The 16,512-nt window shown below is 45.3% G+C and overlaps 1 protein-coding gene across 1 annotated transcript in view; it reads left to right on the top strand.

Annotated features, from left to right (window-relative positions):
* ADARB2 (adenosine deaminase RNA specific B2 (inactive)) overlaps positions 1–16,512 on the top strand; it is a 564,845-nt gene that overhangs the window by 348,641 nt on the left and 199,692 nt on the right. Inside the window, exon 7 of the mRNA XM_078662777.1 lies at positions 6,180–6,348. Coding sequence (XP_078518903.1) covers positions 6,180–6,348 — 169 coding nt within the window. The remainder of the gene's footprint in view (positions 1–6,179; positions 6,349–16,512) is intronic.

Raw genomic sequence — 16,512 nt, 5'->3', positions numbered from 1 at the left:
GTTGCCATGCCTGCTTTTTGCTTATAGGGAGGTGCCACAGAAGGGAGTGAACTTCTGTTTGGTCATCCTGTAAGGGGACCACATTGTCTTGTAAAGGAGGGTTGGGAGAGGCCTCTACAAGAACCCAAACAGGACATTGTGGACTATGTGCTTGGCCTAAGGTCCAGAATGGCTGAGTACATGAATAAAGCATCCAAAAATCTTGGGGCCAGCCAGGAGCTGCAAAAGCACTGGTATGACCAAAAAGCTGCCATGGTTGAGTTTCAACCTGGGCAACAGGTGTGGGATTTGGAGCCAGTGGCACCAAGGGCTCTCCAAGACAGATGGAGTGGCCCTTACCCTATCCTGGAGAAAAAGAGTGAGGTCACTCACTTAGTGGACCTGGGCACCAGCAGGACACCCAAAAGGGTTATCCATGTGAACCGCCTCAAACTCTACAATGACAGGGCTGACCTCACCATGCTGATGGTGACTGATGAGGAACAGGAAGCAGAGAGTGAACTCCTCTCTGCCAGCCCAAAAGATGGATCAGTGGATGGAGTAGTCTTTTCAGACACCCTCACTCCCAACAGCAGGCTGACTGCAAGCAATTCTTGAAGCAGTTTGCTAGCATCTTTTCCTTGACCGCTGGTCTGACCAGCTGGTGTACCCATGAGGTGGACACTGGTGACAGTAACCCTGTCAAAAACAAAATCTATCGACAATCAGACCAAATCAAGGAAAGCATCAAAGCTGAGTCATCAAGATGCTGGAGCTAGGGGTGATTGAACCCTCTGAGAGCCCCTGGGCTAGCCCAGTGGTTCTAGTCCCCAAACCTCATCAAAAGGGTGGAAAGAGAGAGATGAGGTTTTGTGTGGACTACAGAGGGCTCAACTCTGTCACCAAGACAGATGCTCACCCTATTCCAAGAGCAGATGAGTTGATAGACAAACCAGGGGCAGCCAAGTTCCTAAGCACCTTTGACTTGACTGCAGGGTACTGGCAAATTGACATGGCCCCAGGAGCCAAAGAGAAAACAGCATTCTCTACCCCTGATGGGCACTATCAGTTTACTGTGATGCCTTTTGGGTTAAAGAATGCCCCTGCCACCTTCCAGAGGTTGGTGAACCAAGTCCTGACTGGGTTGGAATCCTTCAGGGCAGCCTATCTTGATGATATTGCTGTCTTTAGCTCCACCTGGCAGGATCACCTGATCCACCTTGGGAAGGTTCTACAAGCCCTGAAATCTGCAGGACTGACTATCAAGGCATCCACATGCCAGATAGGGCAGGGCACTGTGGTGTACCTGGGCCACCTTGTTGGTGGAGGCCAAGTTCAAGTTCAAGTTCGGGCATTTGTATAGCGCACTACTCACCCAGAGGGTCTCAAGGCGCTAGGGGAAGGGGTTCCAACCCTTACAGCCCAAGATCCAGAGCATCCTGGACTGGGCAGCTCCAACTACCCAGACTCAAGTTAGGGCATTCCTTGACTTGATATTACAGGAAGTTTGTGAAAGGATATCGGTCTATTGTGACTCCCCTCACAGAACTCACCTCCAATAAAATGCCCAAGAAAGTGAACTGGACTGTTAGCTACCAAAAGGCTTTTGACATCCTGAAAGAAGCAATGTTCTCTGCACCCATTCTAAAAGCCCCAGACTACTCCAAGCAGTTCATAGTGCAGACTCATGCCTCAGAGCTGGGGATAGGAGCAGTCCTCTCCCAGATCAATGAGGAAGGCCAAGACCAACCTGTTGCTTTTATAAGCAGAAGACTACTCCCCAGAGAGCAGCGTTGGAGTGCCTTTGAGAGGGAGGCCTTTGCTGTGGTTTGGTCCCTGTTGAAGTTGAGGCCCTACCTGTTTGGGACTCACTTCCTGGTTCAAACTGACCACGGACCTCTCAGATGGCTAATGCAGATGAAGGCGGAAAGTCCAAAACTACTGAGATGGTCCATCTCCATACAGGGTATGGACTTTGAAGTGGAACACCGACCAGGGACTGCCCATGCCAATGCAGATGGACTTTCCAGGTTCTTCCACTCATACAATGAAGACTCCCCAGGCCACGGTTAGTCTCATCACCTTTCGTTGGGGGGGGGGGGTTGTGTGAGAAAGTGCCATCTTTCTTACCTCGGTATGCCCCCACTTTTTTCTGAACTGCTGATGTGCTTTGACAGAGTATGCCCTGGGTCCCTGCCAATCAGGTACCCAGGGCCTGTCTTCCTTCCCTAAAAAGAAAAGCTATGCTGAAACAAAATACCCAATTGGCATCTCTGGCCACCTGTCAGCCCCTAGTAAATGGTACCCTAGGTACCCAGGGCATGGTGACCAGAGAAGACCCCTGAGGGTTGCAGCCCTTATTGTGCCACCCTCAGGGGCCCTGTACCCTGGCACTCAAACACTGCCTTTGCAGGCTGCGTGCCTAAGTACAGAACTAAAACGAGAGTCGACATGGCACACATCCCTGTGTGCCATGCCCACAGACCCCACTTCCCTGGCATACTTCAGTCACCCCTCTAGCTGGGTGCCCTATGCCAGAGGTGAGGGCACAGGTGCACGAGCCCTGTGCCCCTACAGTACCCAAGGCCATTTCTGGGCACTGTAAGTGCAGTAATGCCATTTAAGAGTATATGGTGCTGGGAGGTTGTCATTACGAACTCCACAGAACCATAATGGCTACACTGAAGACTGACAAGTTTGGTACCAAACTTCTCAGCACATTAAACCCGCTCTGATGCCAGTGTGGGATTTAATATAAGATGCACGAGAGGGCATCTTAGAGATGCCCTCCAAAACACGACCCTACAATCCACGTCTGGGCTGAGAGGCTGCAGAGGCTGCCACACAGCAGACATGTTGCTGGACCCCTGGGTGGAGAGCCCCCCATTCTCTTGGGCCTGCAACAATGCACATCCTGGGCGAGGTGCTATGTCTCCTCCCCCAGGATGGACAGGGGGAAGCTTCAAAGGCATACAGCCTCTGAGAGCTTCTCCAGATCATTTGCTGTACCCAGCAACTGGCCCCCCACCCGTTCTACCCCCACTCTGGCGGGAAGACTGGCGGGAAAAACTACGTCAGGAAGGAGGGTGTGTCAACCTTCGCCAACTCCACCCCTCAGGTGGAGGAGGCGAGGTGAACCATGACCCCTGGCTCCGGCCATCTTGTAGATGGGGATCCCTGCCCAATCCCAGCTAGGCTCCTGCCCCCCACCCACGGGAGAGTAGCAGGCTAGGGGGTGTCCTCAACCCAGGACAGGGACCCATTGGTCTCTGCCCTTGCCCTACCTGTAACGCCCCTAAATTTAGTATTTAGGGGCTCCCTGAACCTTCCTTCCTCCGATCCCGATATCAAAAGAAGAAAGAAGATCAAGAAGAAGAAGACGCGCCGCGCAGCTGCTAACAACAGGCCAACAACAACAACTGACTTGGACCCAGACCTACCGGCCTGTTGATCCTGGAACCTGCTCCTGCCTAATCCCGGTGACCTCAGCGGACAGCAACCTTGGGACACCCAGAAGACCGGCCTGCCTTGACCCTCTCGAAGATTGGGACTCCCATCAGCAGAGGCTCTGCTGCAACACCCCACCTGTTGCTCACTAGGAAGCTCCGGACCAGCCCACTCTGCACCAGCCAAGCCCAGGCCGGGCCAACCCGAACCAAGACCACGAGGACGTCCCCCCATTGACTGGGACCCGAAGTCCAGTGCCCAAAGACCCTCCTCGACGAACCAGCCGATGCCTGTAGACTCAGAACCAGGGGCCACCCCAACCGCGACCAGCTGAGGGTAAGCTTTTCCGTCCCCCAAAGACACCCCTGCACCCGGTGCCTCGCGGCCCCCTAACTCTCCCTTTGGGGTACCTACCTGTGCTCCATCATCCCAACTTACCTCTCGAAGTGCTGGTCGCCCCTGGAGAGTCACCGTCCCGGAGCCTGCAGCCTTTGTTCCTCTTCCAAGATTCTGATTGGATAACCTTGAGCGCCAGATGGCTCAAAAGCACCCTGCACCCAGCCGCCCGAGTGCCGCTGGCTGTGACCTCTTTGCCCTATCCTACTCCCCCCTTGCCCAGAGCAAGTGACCAGGAGCCCAGCTCCCAGAGACCGTGTGGCCTGCTAGCCAGCAGTCACCAACCGAAGGCCCCCTTTCCCTCATTGGATAACATTAAGCGTACCTACCTCTGCACCCGGCCGCCCCTGTGCCGCTGGAACTGAACTAACTGTACTCACCTGACCCTGGGGACCCCTGAGTCTATGCCCAGAACCCTAACTTCACCAACCAGGTACTCACCTGGATTCCGGTAATTCACTTACCTGCCAATGGATAACATTGAACCATTTTGACTCGAAGATTTTCCAAGTGTGAAGTTTTGAAAACTGAAAATATTCCTATAAAATCAGCCAAAGTCCGAATTCGAAAATACTCACCTGTGATCAGGAGAGAAGCCAGTACTGTACCTTTCAGCCCAGTATTGAACCGCAAAAGTATTCCCTAGCGGGGTTACTAGTAACCTGTATTTTCTCAATAGGAACCCATTGTCTGCTTTTCTAGGAAATTTCTTCTAACAGCCTACTTTTGAAAACTGCAAATATTCTTTAAAAATCGTACGAAATACTGAAACACAATTACCTACCTGTTTTGAGTTGCGCCCCTAGTGCAGGCCCTAGGAGACTAGTGCTGGGTTACAAAAGTAACGCAATCGTACTTTACCTGTAACCTGAATTTCCTCCCATTGGATTACATTGTCATAATCACCTTGAAAAGTTTCTAAGTGTGAACTTTTAAAACAGCTTTATATCCAGGAAAATTGATCACAGTAACTAAAACGTTTTTGCTAATCTGGTTTCAGCTTAGACCCCAGGACTGAATCTAAGATCTAGTCCTGGAACTACCAAAGTAATCCATAAAGTAATCAACTGTACTTTCTTATGAAAAACCCATTGAGCCCAATGCTAGAGTGTGTTTCAGAACTGTACTGCTGATTAGCTATCCTGTAATTATTGTGTGTACAAACATATTGCTCCTCTGCAAAGTATTTACATGCGAGTACTCGTACCTTGAAAAGTATATTTTGATAACTGTTGGTTCTAAAAATAAAACAACTATATCTGTGGATATAAAAAGAATTGGCCTGGAATTCAGTCTTTGGGTGTGGTGACACCTTTTGCTGACTGAGTGTGTACAACAAGTGCTTTACACTGTCCTCTGGTACTGCCTTACTGCTCGACCAAGCTACCACTTTGGAGAGTAATGTCAGTTCTGACTTTAACCTCTGTTATACCTCTGGGGTTGGTGGACTCTATACACACTGTACTTCCTTCTAGGCCAGTATATATACAGCCACTTTCTCACAGTCCTACTTTGTTTTAGGCTAATGTGATTTATGGTCAGGGTGTTTAGGTTTCTGATATTTATGCATAATGTGTGTATGCCTAATGCATATGTCATGTTATGATGTTTAGGCCTAATGAGATTGCATAATGTGTTTATGCAAGGGATAATGCTGAGTACAGTATTTTGCCAGTAGTTACTGGTGGTGATATTTTTACTGAATATTGCCCAGTGCCAGTTGGCACAGTGTATATTGTGTGATTATGATTCTAATGTGTTTTGGATAATACTAAGGATATTTTTTATATAACCTTGTGTGGAGTTTCTTTTGTAGAGTCCCTAGTGTGTTGCTGCTGTGTGTGTGTGTGTGTGTGTGTGTGTTGCGCAAATGCTTTACACATTGCCTCTGTGAGAAGCCTGACTGCTCGTGCCAAGCTACCAAGGGGTGAGCACGGGTTATCTTCAGTGTGTAACTCCCTTGCCCTGACTAGAGTGGTGGTTTCTGCCTGGCTTTGGCGCAAGCCTAAGCCAATCAGAAGTCCCATTTCTAACACACCTCATAGCCAAATCGTTGTAAATCTGGTCCAAATTTTTAAAATACACGTATATTGAGTTCTTGTTTCACAATTTAGTATTATTCGTTTTTAGTGGGTAACAACACATATACACCCAAGGTGTATGCAATGGTCCTGTTTTCATATCCAAGAGGTGATACTATAGTAGATTTAAGAAACATAATTTATATTTTCCACATAATTCCAAAAGTATCTATATGACTGTTTATATCATTGTTTGCATAATCTACGAGACGCTTTATGAATGTTTTGCATTGTCTTTATACTAAAGCAGCTCATGAAAACACCTTTTTCCTACAGTGAACAGCAATAAGAAGGTAGTGAGGAGATTCCGGGGTCACCTTCGCACAAAGATAGAGTCTGGAGAAGGAACCATCCCTGTCCGGTCTCACCCTACGGTGCAAACGTGGGACGGTGTGTTATTGGGAGAGCAGCTTGTTACAATGTCCTGCACAGACAAAATCTCCAGGTACTGCTTCTTTTTAAATACCTTCCTTTCAGAGAACTACGGTAATCTGTATTCATAATTCCATGGTAATGCTTACTGCCTCCGTGCCTTGACAGTATTCAGTGACATGTTATATTTTGTCACAACAGTGCAGTCACGTGTCAATAATCCTCCCTGTCTAGAATATAATAGTTTGTCATATATATGTGGCAACAATTTCATCTGGTACTCTTTGCTGTAAAATAGGTGGTGAGGAGAATGTATGTGTTGCCCAATCCTTATCAGTATGCAAGACATGTTGGATAAATGTGTAAATTAAGAGATAGCAATTAAAACTGAAAAATCTCTTTAGTAAAATTGCTGATAAGAGCAGTTTAACCTTGTTGTATCTGTAGGCATTTGCGGTCATATTCTTATGTCATTATTTGCCAACCCACATTTATCACTTTGGGACCGATTGCGATGACAGTGAGACCGACAGCCTGTCTCACCGCCATTAGTGACTTTCTCACCGCCGGCCATACTATAATGGAGTCAGAAGGATGACACGCATCGAACTACCGCGGCGGAGGAGCTTGTAGTCCCTACAATGGTGGCGGTACCTACCAGGCACCACTGTAGGTATTATTGTTCATGGTGGTTACCCCACCATGTACAGGCATGTGGAAAGGGACTTTGGCAGCCACGGCCGGTGGTAGGTGTAACTGCAGGGCGGTGACGTAGGGAGAGGGAGGGGCAGGGTGGGGGGTTGTAATGTATGGATTACGGACTTTAACAGGTAAGTAAACATATAAATAAATAAAACGAATTTCGTTGTGTACACTGCATCACCAAATGAGATGCAGTGCGCGCAACGAAATTCGTTGTATTTATTTATATGTTTACTTACCTGTTACAGTCCGTAATCCATACATTACAACCCCCCACCCTGCCCCTCCCCCTCCCTACGTCACCGCCCTGCAGTTACACCTACCACCGGCCGTGGCTGGACTTTGGGGGCCCATAGTGGGTCCCAGTTCCCCCGTCCCTAAGCTGGAGGCACTGGGGGCACCTATGCTGCCCCCATACATATCCCTGAACCATGTGACTGGCACCGCATGGTGTCTGCCACGTAGTGCAGGGATATGTATGATGTCCCTTTTTTGTATTACGGCGGGTTCTGCAGCCAGCAGCACCCGCCACAATGCAAAATATGGGCATTGCGGCCCCAGTGGTGGCGGTTGCATCCTAATGCTTACTGCGGGACCACCGACAGTCTGTCGGGTGGTCCCATCAGTGACAGGGTGCCCGCCCGCCATACTAATCGAACCCTTTGTTCCTTGAAAAATATGTGGTAGTTTATGTTGTTTATGATCTTGTGATGCTTTGGAAAATTTGATCTTCTTATAATCACCTGGCTAAAATGTTGTGATTACACATGTGTTCTGACACCAGAAGGTACTTCTAATAGTAGGATAGGTCACTAGTCATCTGTGATAGGAGAATGTAGGTCACCTGTCTGGATTTGTGTTTTACAATCGAGTCTGACTTGCTGCAACCCATACCATACGCATCCTGTCCCTTTTCATGCAAGCATGCCAGGCAGAGTCAGCCAGTCAATAGCTGGCCTAACTAAGACTTTACACTACTTCATTCATCCCCTTGATTAGGGGTGTGCAAATTTGCGTAATTTGCTTTTGTGAAGTTACATGAAATTTCGAGAAAATTATGCAAAATGCAAATCTGTCACCAAGCACTATATTTTAGCACAACATTCGTCCTTGTGTCAATTTTTTGACATGATTATGCATTTTGCATTAAAACATATAGTTAAAAAATATAACTGCTGTGAACAAATTCAACTCACGTTTTAATTGTTCATGATGTTCCTGCATTCCCGTGCTATAATTTTGCTGGTAGCGAAATTAAAAGATTTAGGGCCAGATGTAAGAGCCCTAATACCGGTCGGAAACGGCCGAATTTGGCCGTTTCCGACCGGTATTAGGGTTTTCAGATGTAGGGCATGCATTTACAGAATCGGTATTTTACCGATTCTGTATTTACCGATTCGGTAAAATTACCGAATCAGTAAATACAGACTCGGTAAAATACCGATTCTGTAAATGCAGATGTAGCTGGCACATGTCAGAGTGCAATTCAGGATATATGATGGTCCTGCACTCTAAATGTATTGAAATTAATCTTGGGTACTTGCTTGTAATCGTTTAGGTGGTGCTGAGTGTGCAACCTCTCTCTGAGCATAGAGTTCAAAACTGGAATAGATGTGTGTCTCTTGGTCACAAGATTCACTCCACACTCGCACTCAATACTCTATGTCGTTTCTACGCTGCGAAGAGAGAGGAAGAGGCCAGACTTGCGGGAGATTGAAAGTCCCCTGAGGAAGAGCTCAGCTCGAAATGCATCGGGCATAACATTATGGAAAATATATAAATGTAAATTGAAGAAGAAAAAAACTCATGATTCAAATGAGATGAAATAAATACTAAAATGATTCAAATATCAACGAACTTTATTGATTACATGAAGACATAGAGTATTGAGTGCGAGTGTGGAGTGAATCTTGTGACCAAGAGACACACATCTATTACATGTCAGAGTGCCACAGGCCTTCAGAATTCGGTATTTTACCACCCAATCCTATTGGGTGGTAAAATACCGAATTCAGGTGAGCATGCACATCTGTGCATGCACACCTGTGCCATGTGACACACAGACATGCCCTTAGGGCATGTCTGTGTGCCACATGGCACACATGCCTGTATTGGGGGTGCTAGAGGGTGTCAAAGTGACACCCCCTGCACCCTTGCTGAAATCGGTATTTACCGCATCTGTAAATACCGATTCGGTAATGCCCATTGATTCCTATGGGCTTCAATGCCCATAGGAATCAATGGGCATTACCGATTTGGTATTTACAGAATCGGTAAATACCGAATCTTAACGATTCGGTATTTACCGAATCTGAAATACCTACATCTCCCCTCCTCTTTTTTTACCACTTCTTAAATACCGATTCGGTATGAATCGGTATTTAAGAAGTGGTAAAAAAGATTTACCTACATCGGGCCCTTAGTGTAATGGCGTAATTTCAAGAATTTCACATAACAAGTGTAATGCAAAATCTAATGAATTCCTTCGGTGTCATTTACATTTCGTTAAGGCCTGCTTTTCATCCTTTGCCCTGTTGGGTGTTCCAGATAGCACACTGTTGCTTTACTGCTTTCTCTCCCACTGACGGGCACACACAACCTGAGTGAGGATTGGAATAAATGCAGCAGGTCAGGGATGTCAGGGGTACAGAATTGTGCAGGTGACACTACCTTCCATCCCCCAGTGAACTGTTCATGATGACCTCGTTTGCATCATCGATGCTGTTATCGTGTGTGAAAGGTGTGAAACGTTGTGGAGTCCACATCCCACTACAATAAGAGCGATCATCATTCATTGGGTGAAGGACCTGGCTTTAGGCTAGACTTGTTTTAAAAATACCCACCCTTAGAGATCACTGGACATGGCCATTGGAATTATGCCATTCTGTGATAACAATGAATTACACATATTTATAGATTTACTTGACACGTTTCACCATCTTCATTATAAGTAGCAAAATGGAACAAAAACTCTAACGCGAAAATATCAAAAGGTAGTTTAATTTTGGCATACATTGGGAAAACCTGTGGCAGACACTTTCCAAAGAATGTATGATGTTACAACGCATACATTTACAAAACAGTTTTTACATTGCAACATCCACTACAACGCATTCCATTACATCGCATGACACTACATCGCATTTTAAAAAAACTACCTTTACAACGCAGTCCATTACATCGCATACTACCTTTACAACGCCTACAATTACAACACATACCATTACATTGCATTTAAGGTAAGTATTGGATAGTACAGGGGTAAAAATTACTATTCTAACTCCAGGGGGTGGAACAGTAGGATAAGTGTTGGATAGTGTAGGGGTAAAAATGACTATTCTAACTCCAGGGGATGCAACAGTAAGGTAAGTGTTGGATAGTGTAGGGGTTAAAAATTACTTTTCTAACTCCAATGGTATGCGTTGTAATGTTATGCGTGGTAATGCCTGCGTTGTAGCGACATGCGATGTAGTGTCATGCTTTGTAATGGTATGCGTTGTAATGCCTGCGTTGTAGTGTCATACGTTGTAAAGGATGTTGCGATGTAATGACTAGGTTGTAAGTGTAGTGCAATGTAATGGTTGCATTGTAAAGGTTGTTTCCCCTTTCGAAAAGTTAACTGGTCACCTTTCAGTTGTTGATTACTGTTTTCTGGTATTAAATTGATACAAATGAGATGACACCTTTTCCGAATCAGTATTATTTTCCACAGTTAATGGGCTATGAAGAGCTTTTGTCTACATCAGGAAAAAGTCCCTACACATTTAACCGCATTGCTGCGGCGGCTATTCCACCGCAGCGCTATGGGGGCGGGGCGGCCGCACGGCGGCCGCATGGTGGTGACGGAACCGCTCCGTCACCAGCCGCGGTGGCGCTGTGCTCATGACAGAGCGGTTCCGTCATGGCCCCGCCCGCTCAATAGAACGCCCAGCGCAGGCGCGGAATCCGCGCAGGCGCGGCGGCCGGGCCATGACGGAACTGCTCCGTCATCAGCACAACGCCACCGCAGCTGATGACGGAGCGGTTTCGTCATCAGCATAGAAAGGGTTAAATAAAATTCAAACAGATCCATTCCATATCATAAAAATGTTTTGCTTTCTTATTTGCAGTTTCAAGCTACTTTACAGACAATCTTCTCAAAGGAGGATTTTTTTAAGCTGAACACTTAAAGTACACTTTTTAGATTCTATTTTAAGGTCTGATGTGTTGAATCTTAATGCGCCCACTGGCAAGACACTGGCATTATACATATTTAATGTAGTCTATTGCTTAATGGAATGAAGTGTTGCTAGACACCTGTAGTGTGAACACAGCAAGCTCAAAATGTAAACCAGTTTTAAAAACTGACTAGGATATGCATAAAGAAGTATGTAAGTGGAGGATTGTTTTCTGCAGGGTGCAACATGAGTGACTTGTTTTACACAAACAGTTTTATTCTAGGAGTGAGAAAGGACAGTGTTGATAAGATGGTGGTCCTCTGTTTATGTGGTATACACCCGTTACGACGCAACTTTTACTCCGCACTACCATTACAACGCGGGCATTACAACGCATGACATTACAACGCATTGCGCTGGGGGGCGCTCTAGGATAAGAGGTAAGTTTAATTTACTATCCAACACCTTCCCTAGGGTCCACGGGGACTGGAGTTAGAATAGTAAATTATACTTACCACTATCCAGCACCCCAAAGCGCTATGCGTTGTAACGGTATTCGTTGTAAATACCGCGTTGTAATGGTATGCGGAGTAAAAGTATGCGTTGTAACGTCATACATCCGTTTATGTGCAAGGTAAAAATCAATATTCATTGGAAACTAAAACTTTCAATGGAATCCTACGATGGTGTGTACTTTTCTTTCTTAAACATGTTAGTACTTTGCAAAGCATGAGAATCCCTTTCCTAACAATGTGTTTTAACATGACACATTAGTAAACTAATACTGCTACTGAATCTGCCACGTAATGCAGTAAAATGTTCCTTCCTTTTCTTGCCGCATAATTTAGACAACATTGATGCATAATTTGGTGCTCCAAACAAATCCTTCCACCCTGCATGGCCCAATGTGTTTTTTCATATGTGAGGTCATGAGCAGTGCATAGGACGAAGTTGTGGTTTTGCAGTTCAGTATGATTGGTGAATACGTTTTTTTGGCGTTGCACAGTGACCATAACATCCCATTAACTGAAGGTACTGCCTTGGACCAGAGGGAATTCTACTGCTAGTTTTTGATGTCCTACCCTTGAGCTGGGTAGTTTAATTCTGCTGCATAAGATCCCAGACCCCTTGAAGATCCTTAGTGTTCCTCATGGGGTTCAGAACACCAACCTATCACATTAGAATCCCTAGGGCTCTTTTAAACTTTACAGCCGTGTCTGCTCTCCATGGACATTATAAGCCCCAAAGCCCTTGCAGAAGACTAACTCACCCTGCAATGGCAATATCCCCTATCCAGCTTATATGGTCCCTAGCTTTGTCCGAAGATATGGGAGCAAAATAGTGTATCCCTCATTTCAGGTTTTCATATCATGTAGCAGCTGCAGCTGTTAACTAACCCTTGCGCATGTTCCCCTTGTGATGGTGGAGTAGACATGGGCTTCTGATACCTGCTTGTGGCTCCTACATAGCTGAAAGTCAGAAATGATTTCCATGGCCAGAGGTGGTGAGCCATCGAGGGAGGTGAGAACACATGAGTAATCAGTAGTAGAAGGGTTGGCTGCTTACATTGTTAGGCTCGAGATTGTATTCAATGGAAGTGCAACAATGCAAAGGTGCAAAAATGCAAAGGTCTCTATCGCCCTTGAAGAACAATCTTGTGCACGTCTATTAGGTGTGGGGCATGCCTGCATGTAGAGGCCTTGATGTGGCCCAGCGCGTGGTCACAGCAGTACTATACATCAGACATGGCTTGGGGAAGGGGCGCACCTACAGAAAGAATGTGGGATTGATTGCAGCTGTAGGCTGGATTTGGGAGCGAGGCTACACTTATATTTCTGTTTTCTTCATTGGTTGGGTGTTGTGCAGCACTTGGGAGGAGCCACAGCCTGTCTGGATTTCCAGGATTAGTTCTGTGTACCTGAGCGGTATACGGAGTGCCAGACGGACAGAGAGTCACTCACTTGTACTGTGCTGGTGAGTGCTCTTAGTCCTTTCATTATGCCTACTTCTTTTGTTTTCCTTTGTCTGGAATCACCGTGGACAGGACTTTAACTGGGATTAAAAAAAGTGAAGAGTCTCTAAAAGGCGTGTGGCCTATGAAGTTAAATTCGTAAACTAATCTTCAATGATTCCCACAGTGTGCCACCCAACCAGAATTGCGGTGTCTCTCTGAGCTTTCTGTTATTGCCTCCAGATATAATAACATAACTGCCATACACATAAAACCAGCTTGGACTATTGTCTTTGTCAATAGTTTTCTTTGTGCGGTCTGGAGAGAGGCTAAGGATTGGATGACAATGTATTCTGAACACCTTTTTGACTTTTCATAGCACAGTTGCAGAGTTCATAACCATGCAGCGCCTCCAGCAGCACAGTGCCCCGAATTGGAGGATGTCTGTTACCAAAGTAGGGCAGATTACAACATGAAACCTGTACTTTCTGATATCAGACAACCTGGCAGTGCGGTGTAGAAAGAGGCTGGTGGAGGCGACAGCAGGGGTTGGGAGCATATAAAAGATGCAAAAGCAAGAAAAGAGAAGATATTGGGGTAGGGTTTAACAGGAAACAACAGAGGGGGCAGAGGAAGAGGAGTTCAGTGGAGGGTGGGTGCTTTTCGACAGCCTGCAGAGTTCACAGGGGGCACACTGAAATGTGTGAGGCGGGCTGCAGACTAATTGCACAGGAGGGGGCTCTGTGCATTTGAAAGGCATGTGGTAGAGGAAGTTAACACCTCGGCTGCCTGCTAGCCAGTTGCTCATCCTCCTGTTATTGGCTAAGTGGCAGCAGAGAGCCAGTAAAGAAAGGGTCAACCCCACGATTTGTTTTTTTACACAAATTTTGCAGAACTTTTGTAATACTCTCTGTATTTTTACAAAAGTGTCAATTTGGCAGTTTTTTTTTTGCAAATCACGAAATTGCCTTTTCCTGGAGGTCTGTATTTGTGTGTCGACAGTTGTAGAGTGGGGAGCTGTTAAAGAGAGAAAAGAGGCTCTGGGCCAAGGCACTAAATACATCTGCATAATAGGTAGCCCACATTGAAACACAAATATTAGTAATGTAAGGACACCAATGGAGATGTAGGAGCAGTGTTTTTCAGAGAAAAAGTGAACGCGTAATGTTTCTATCTTAGAGGATACTGACGTGTAGGGTCAATTTGTTCAACCTCACTCCACTCACACAGCTAAAATGAAACATTAAAATATCAGTATACAATTGGCAAATAAACTAAAGCCCAATGTGCCTGCCTGGAAAATTAGGAAACCATGTCCCTTTCCTTTTTTCTGGACACGGTGTGATGTAGTTTCTTCACACTATTTACTGGCCGTGAACTAGTGTTTTCTGCTGACAAAAATGCCCTTTTCCGCAATGCCTCATATTCACTCACATTCTTCTGTAACCTACACCTGAATCAGCCACTTATTATGTGTGTACCAGTGTAATGCATGGTTTCAGTGACCATGTTGTGTGCAATAAATGTACTAGTTAATGGTTAGGCAGAACCCCTCGCATGCAGTAACTGGGTGAATTATGACTAGTTGTATTACAGTATTTACTTTTTAATAGTGTGTACCATAGCATTGGCGATCTGCCCACCAGTACCTTCAAGGCACAGGTTTACATGAGGAAATTACTGGGTTTATGCTAATGTAAAACAAGCAGAATGTATGCCTCACCACTTTCTGAAGGGGAAACGGCCTTTACAACGAAGCCGTTTCCCCGAAATCTTTAACCACGCATGCAGTACAACGCAAGCGTGGTTACCACTAATGCCTTTACCACGCATACCTTTACTACGATGTTTGTAGTAAAGGCATATGTGGTAAAGGTAAAAAGAAAAAAAGGGGGGCTTTGGGGGGGTCTCCCCCCCAAATAAAACAACTCACCATAAGTCACGTCGGCGTCAGCGTCGTTAAAGAGAAATCGGACAAAAATGCTGTTTTCTCTTAACGACGTATGACGTCACCACGCAATTATTCGAGGAAAAGTTTATCCGTGGTAAACGAATTCCGTTGTAATGCATGCGTGGTAAAGGCATGCGTTGCAACGGAATTCGTTGTATCATCATATATTCTTTCTGAAGTTGTCAGCTACCACTGTCTATGACACTGCCCTTCCCCCGAAGAGTGAACAGAAATAAAGAGGTTCTGCAGAGACCCCCGCCATCATTCTACAGAGTGTGAATACAAAAACAAAATAAAACCTATAGAGGCCTGTACATGACTGCAGGGTGGAAAAAGAAAAGCTGTATATCCTGGCATGTTAAATTTTACGAATATCATGTAAGCGCAAACTGGTTGATCCCATGCGGCTGTTTGGCAAGCGCAGGTATGGAGCAACTTGCCAATTCTGCGTGAGGGAACAGGCAAGTTGTGGCAGACGTATCTCCCTCAACTTAACTGGAGATAATCCATATCGGGCATGTAACAATGCCAGAGACTGTCAACATCTTCATTAATTGTTTTCGAGAGTTTTGGCATTCTTTTGCCACAAGAACACACACAAGAAATCCACACTTATTTTTACAGGCTTCATTTTAAACCTCAATTTTAAGCCAGTTCTTGTGAAGAATAAATGAAGCAAAATTATTACGGAAGTCAGTAATATAGTAACAACAGCATGAGCAATACATGTAAATATGAAAATAGGCAGGATATTATATACTCTGCATTTTTGGAATCCCTACATGCGTGATGTTCAAGCATCAAAGTAGTGCCATAGGGAGAGTCAGTATTTCAAAATAATAAATACATATCATTTTCTATACCTCGCTGATGATTGTGCAGTTTGCAAAGTTGTCTGCAAAACATGGCTAAGTTATGTATCTGCTAGGAAATTGGGGGCATATTACCAACGATTAGCGATATTTATCGCTAACGATGCTTAGCAACAAATTTTTTATCGCTAAGCATCGCCGGAATTTATCGCAGAGATAACTTGCTATTAGCAAGGTTTATCTCAGAAGTGATAAAAATCCTCACGCTAACTGCCAAATGTGAGATTATCGCTGGAAAACCAACGATAATCTCTCAAAGTTTGGCGTTAGCTTGATGATAGGGGCTCACAAACTTAGCCATGATATCCACCTTCCATAGGATATCATGGCTAAGTCAGGAAAATACCAGGTGTAAAAAAAAACCTCAAAATCCTTGATAATAGGAGAAATGTTGCTTAACAACATTTCTCCTATTATTTTTCTCTGGAACGCCCCCTTTGCATCTCATTAGAGATGCAAGGGGAAGCGTAGAGAAAAAGGGTGCTAACATGCGAATTTGCGTGTTAGCACCTTGTTGCTGATAGGGAGATAATTTTATCTCTGCTTTCTTGGCTTTTAAAGCCAAAAAAGCGGAGATAAATCCCTTGATAATATGCCCCTATGT

This window comes from Lissotriton helveticus, chromosome 10 (genome assembly GCF_964261635.1).
Source record: "Lissotriton helveticus chromosome 10, aLisHel1.1, whole genome shotgun sequence".
In the NCBI taxonomy this organism is placed as follows: Eukaryota; Metazoa; Chordata; class Amphibia; order Caudata; family Salamandridae; genus Lissotriton; species Lissotriton helveticus.
This window is presented reverse-complemented; position numbering and strand designations above follow the sequence as displayed.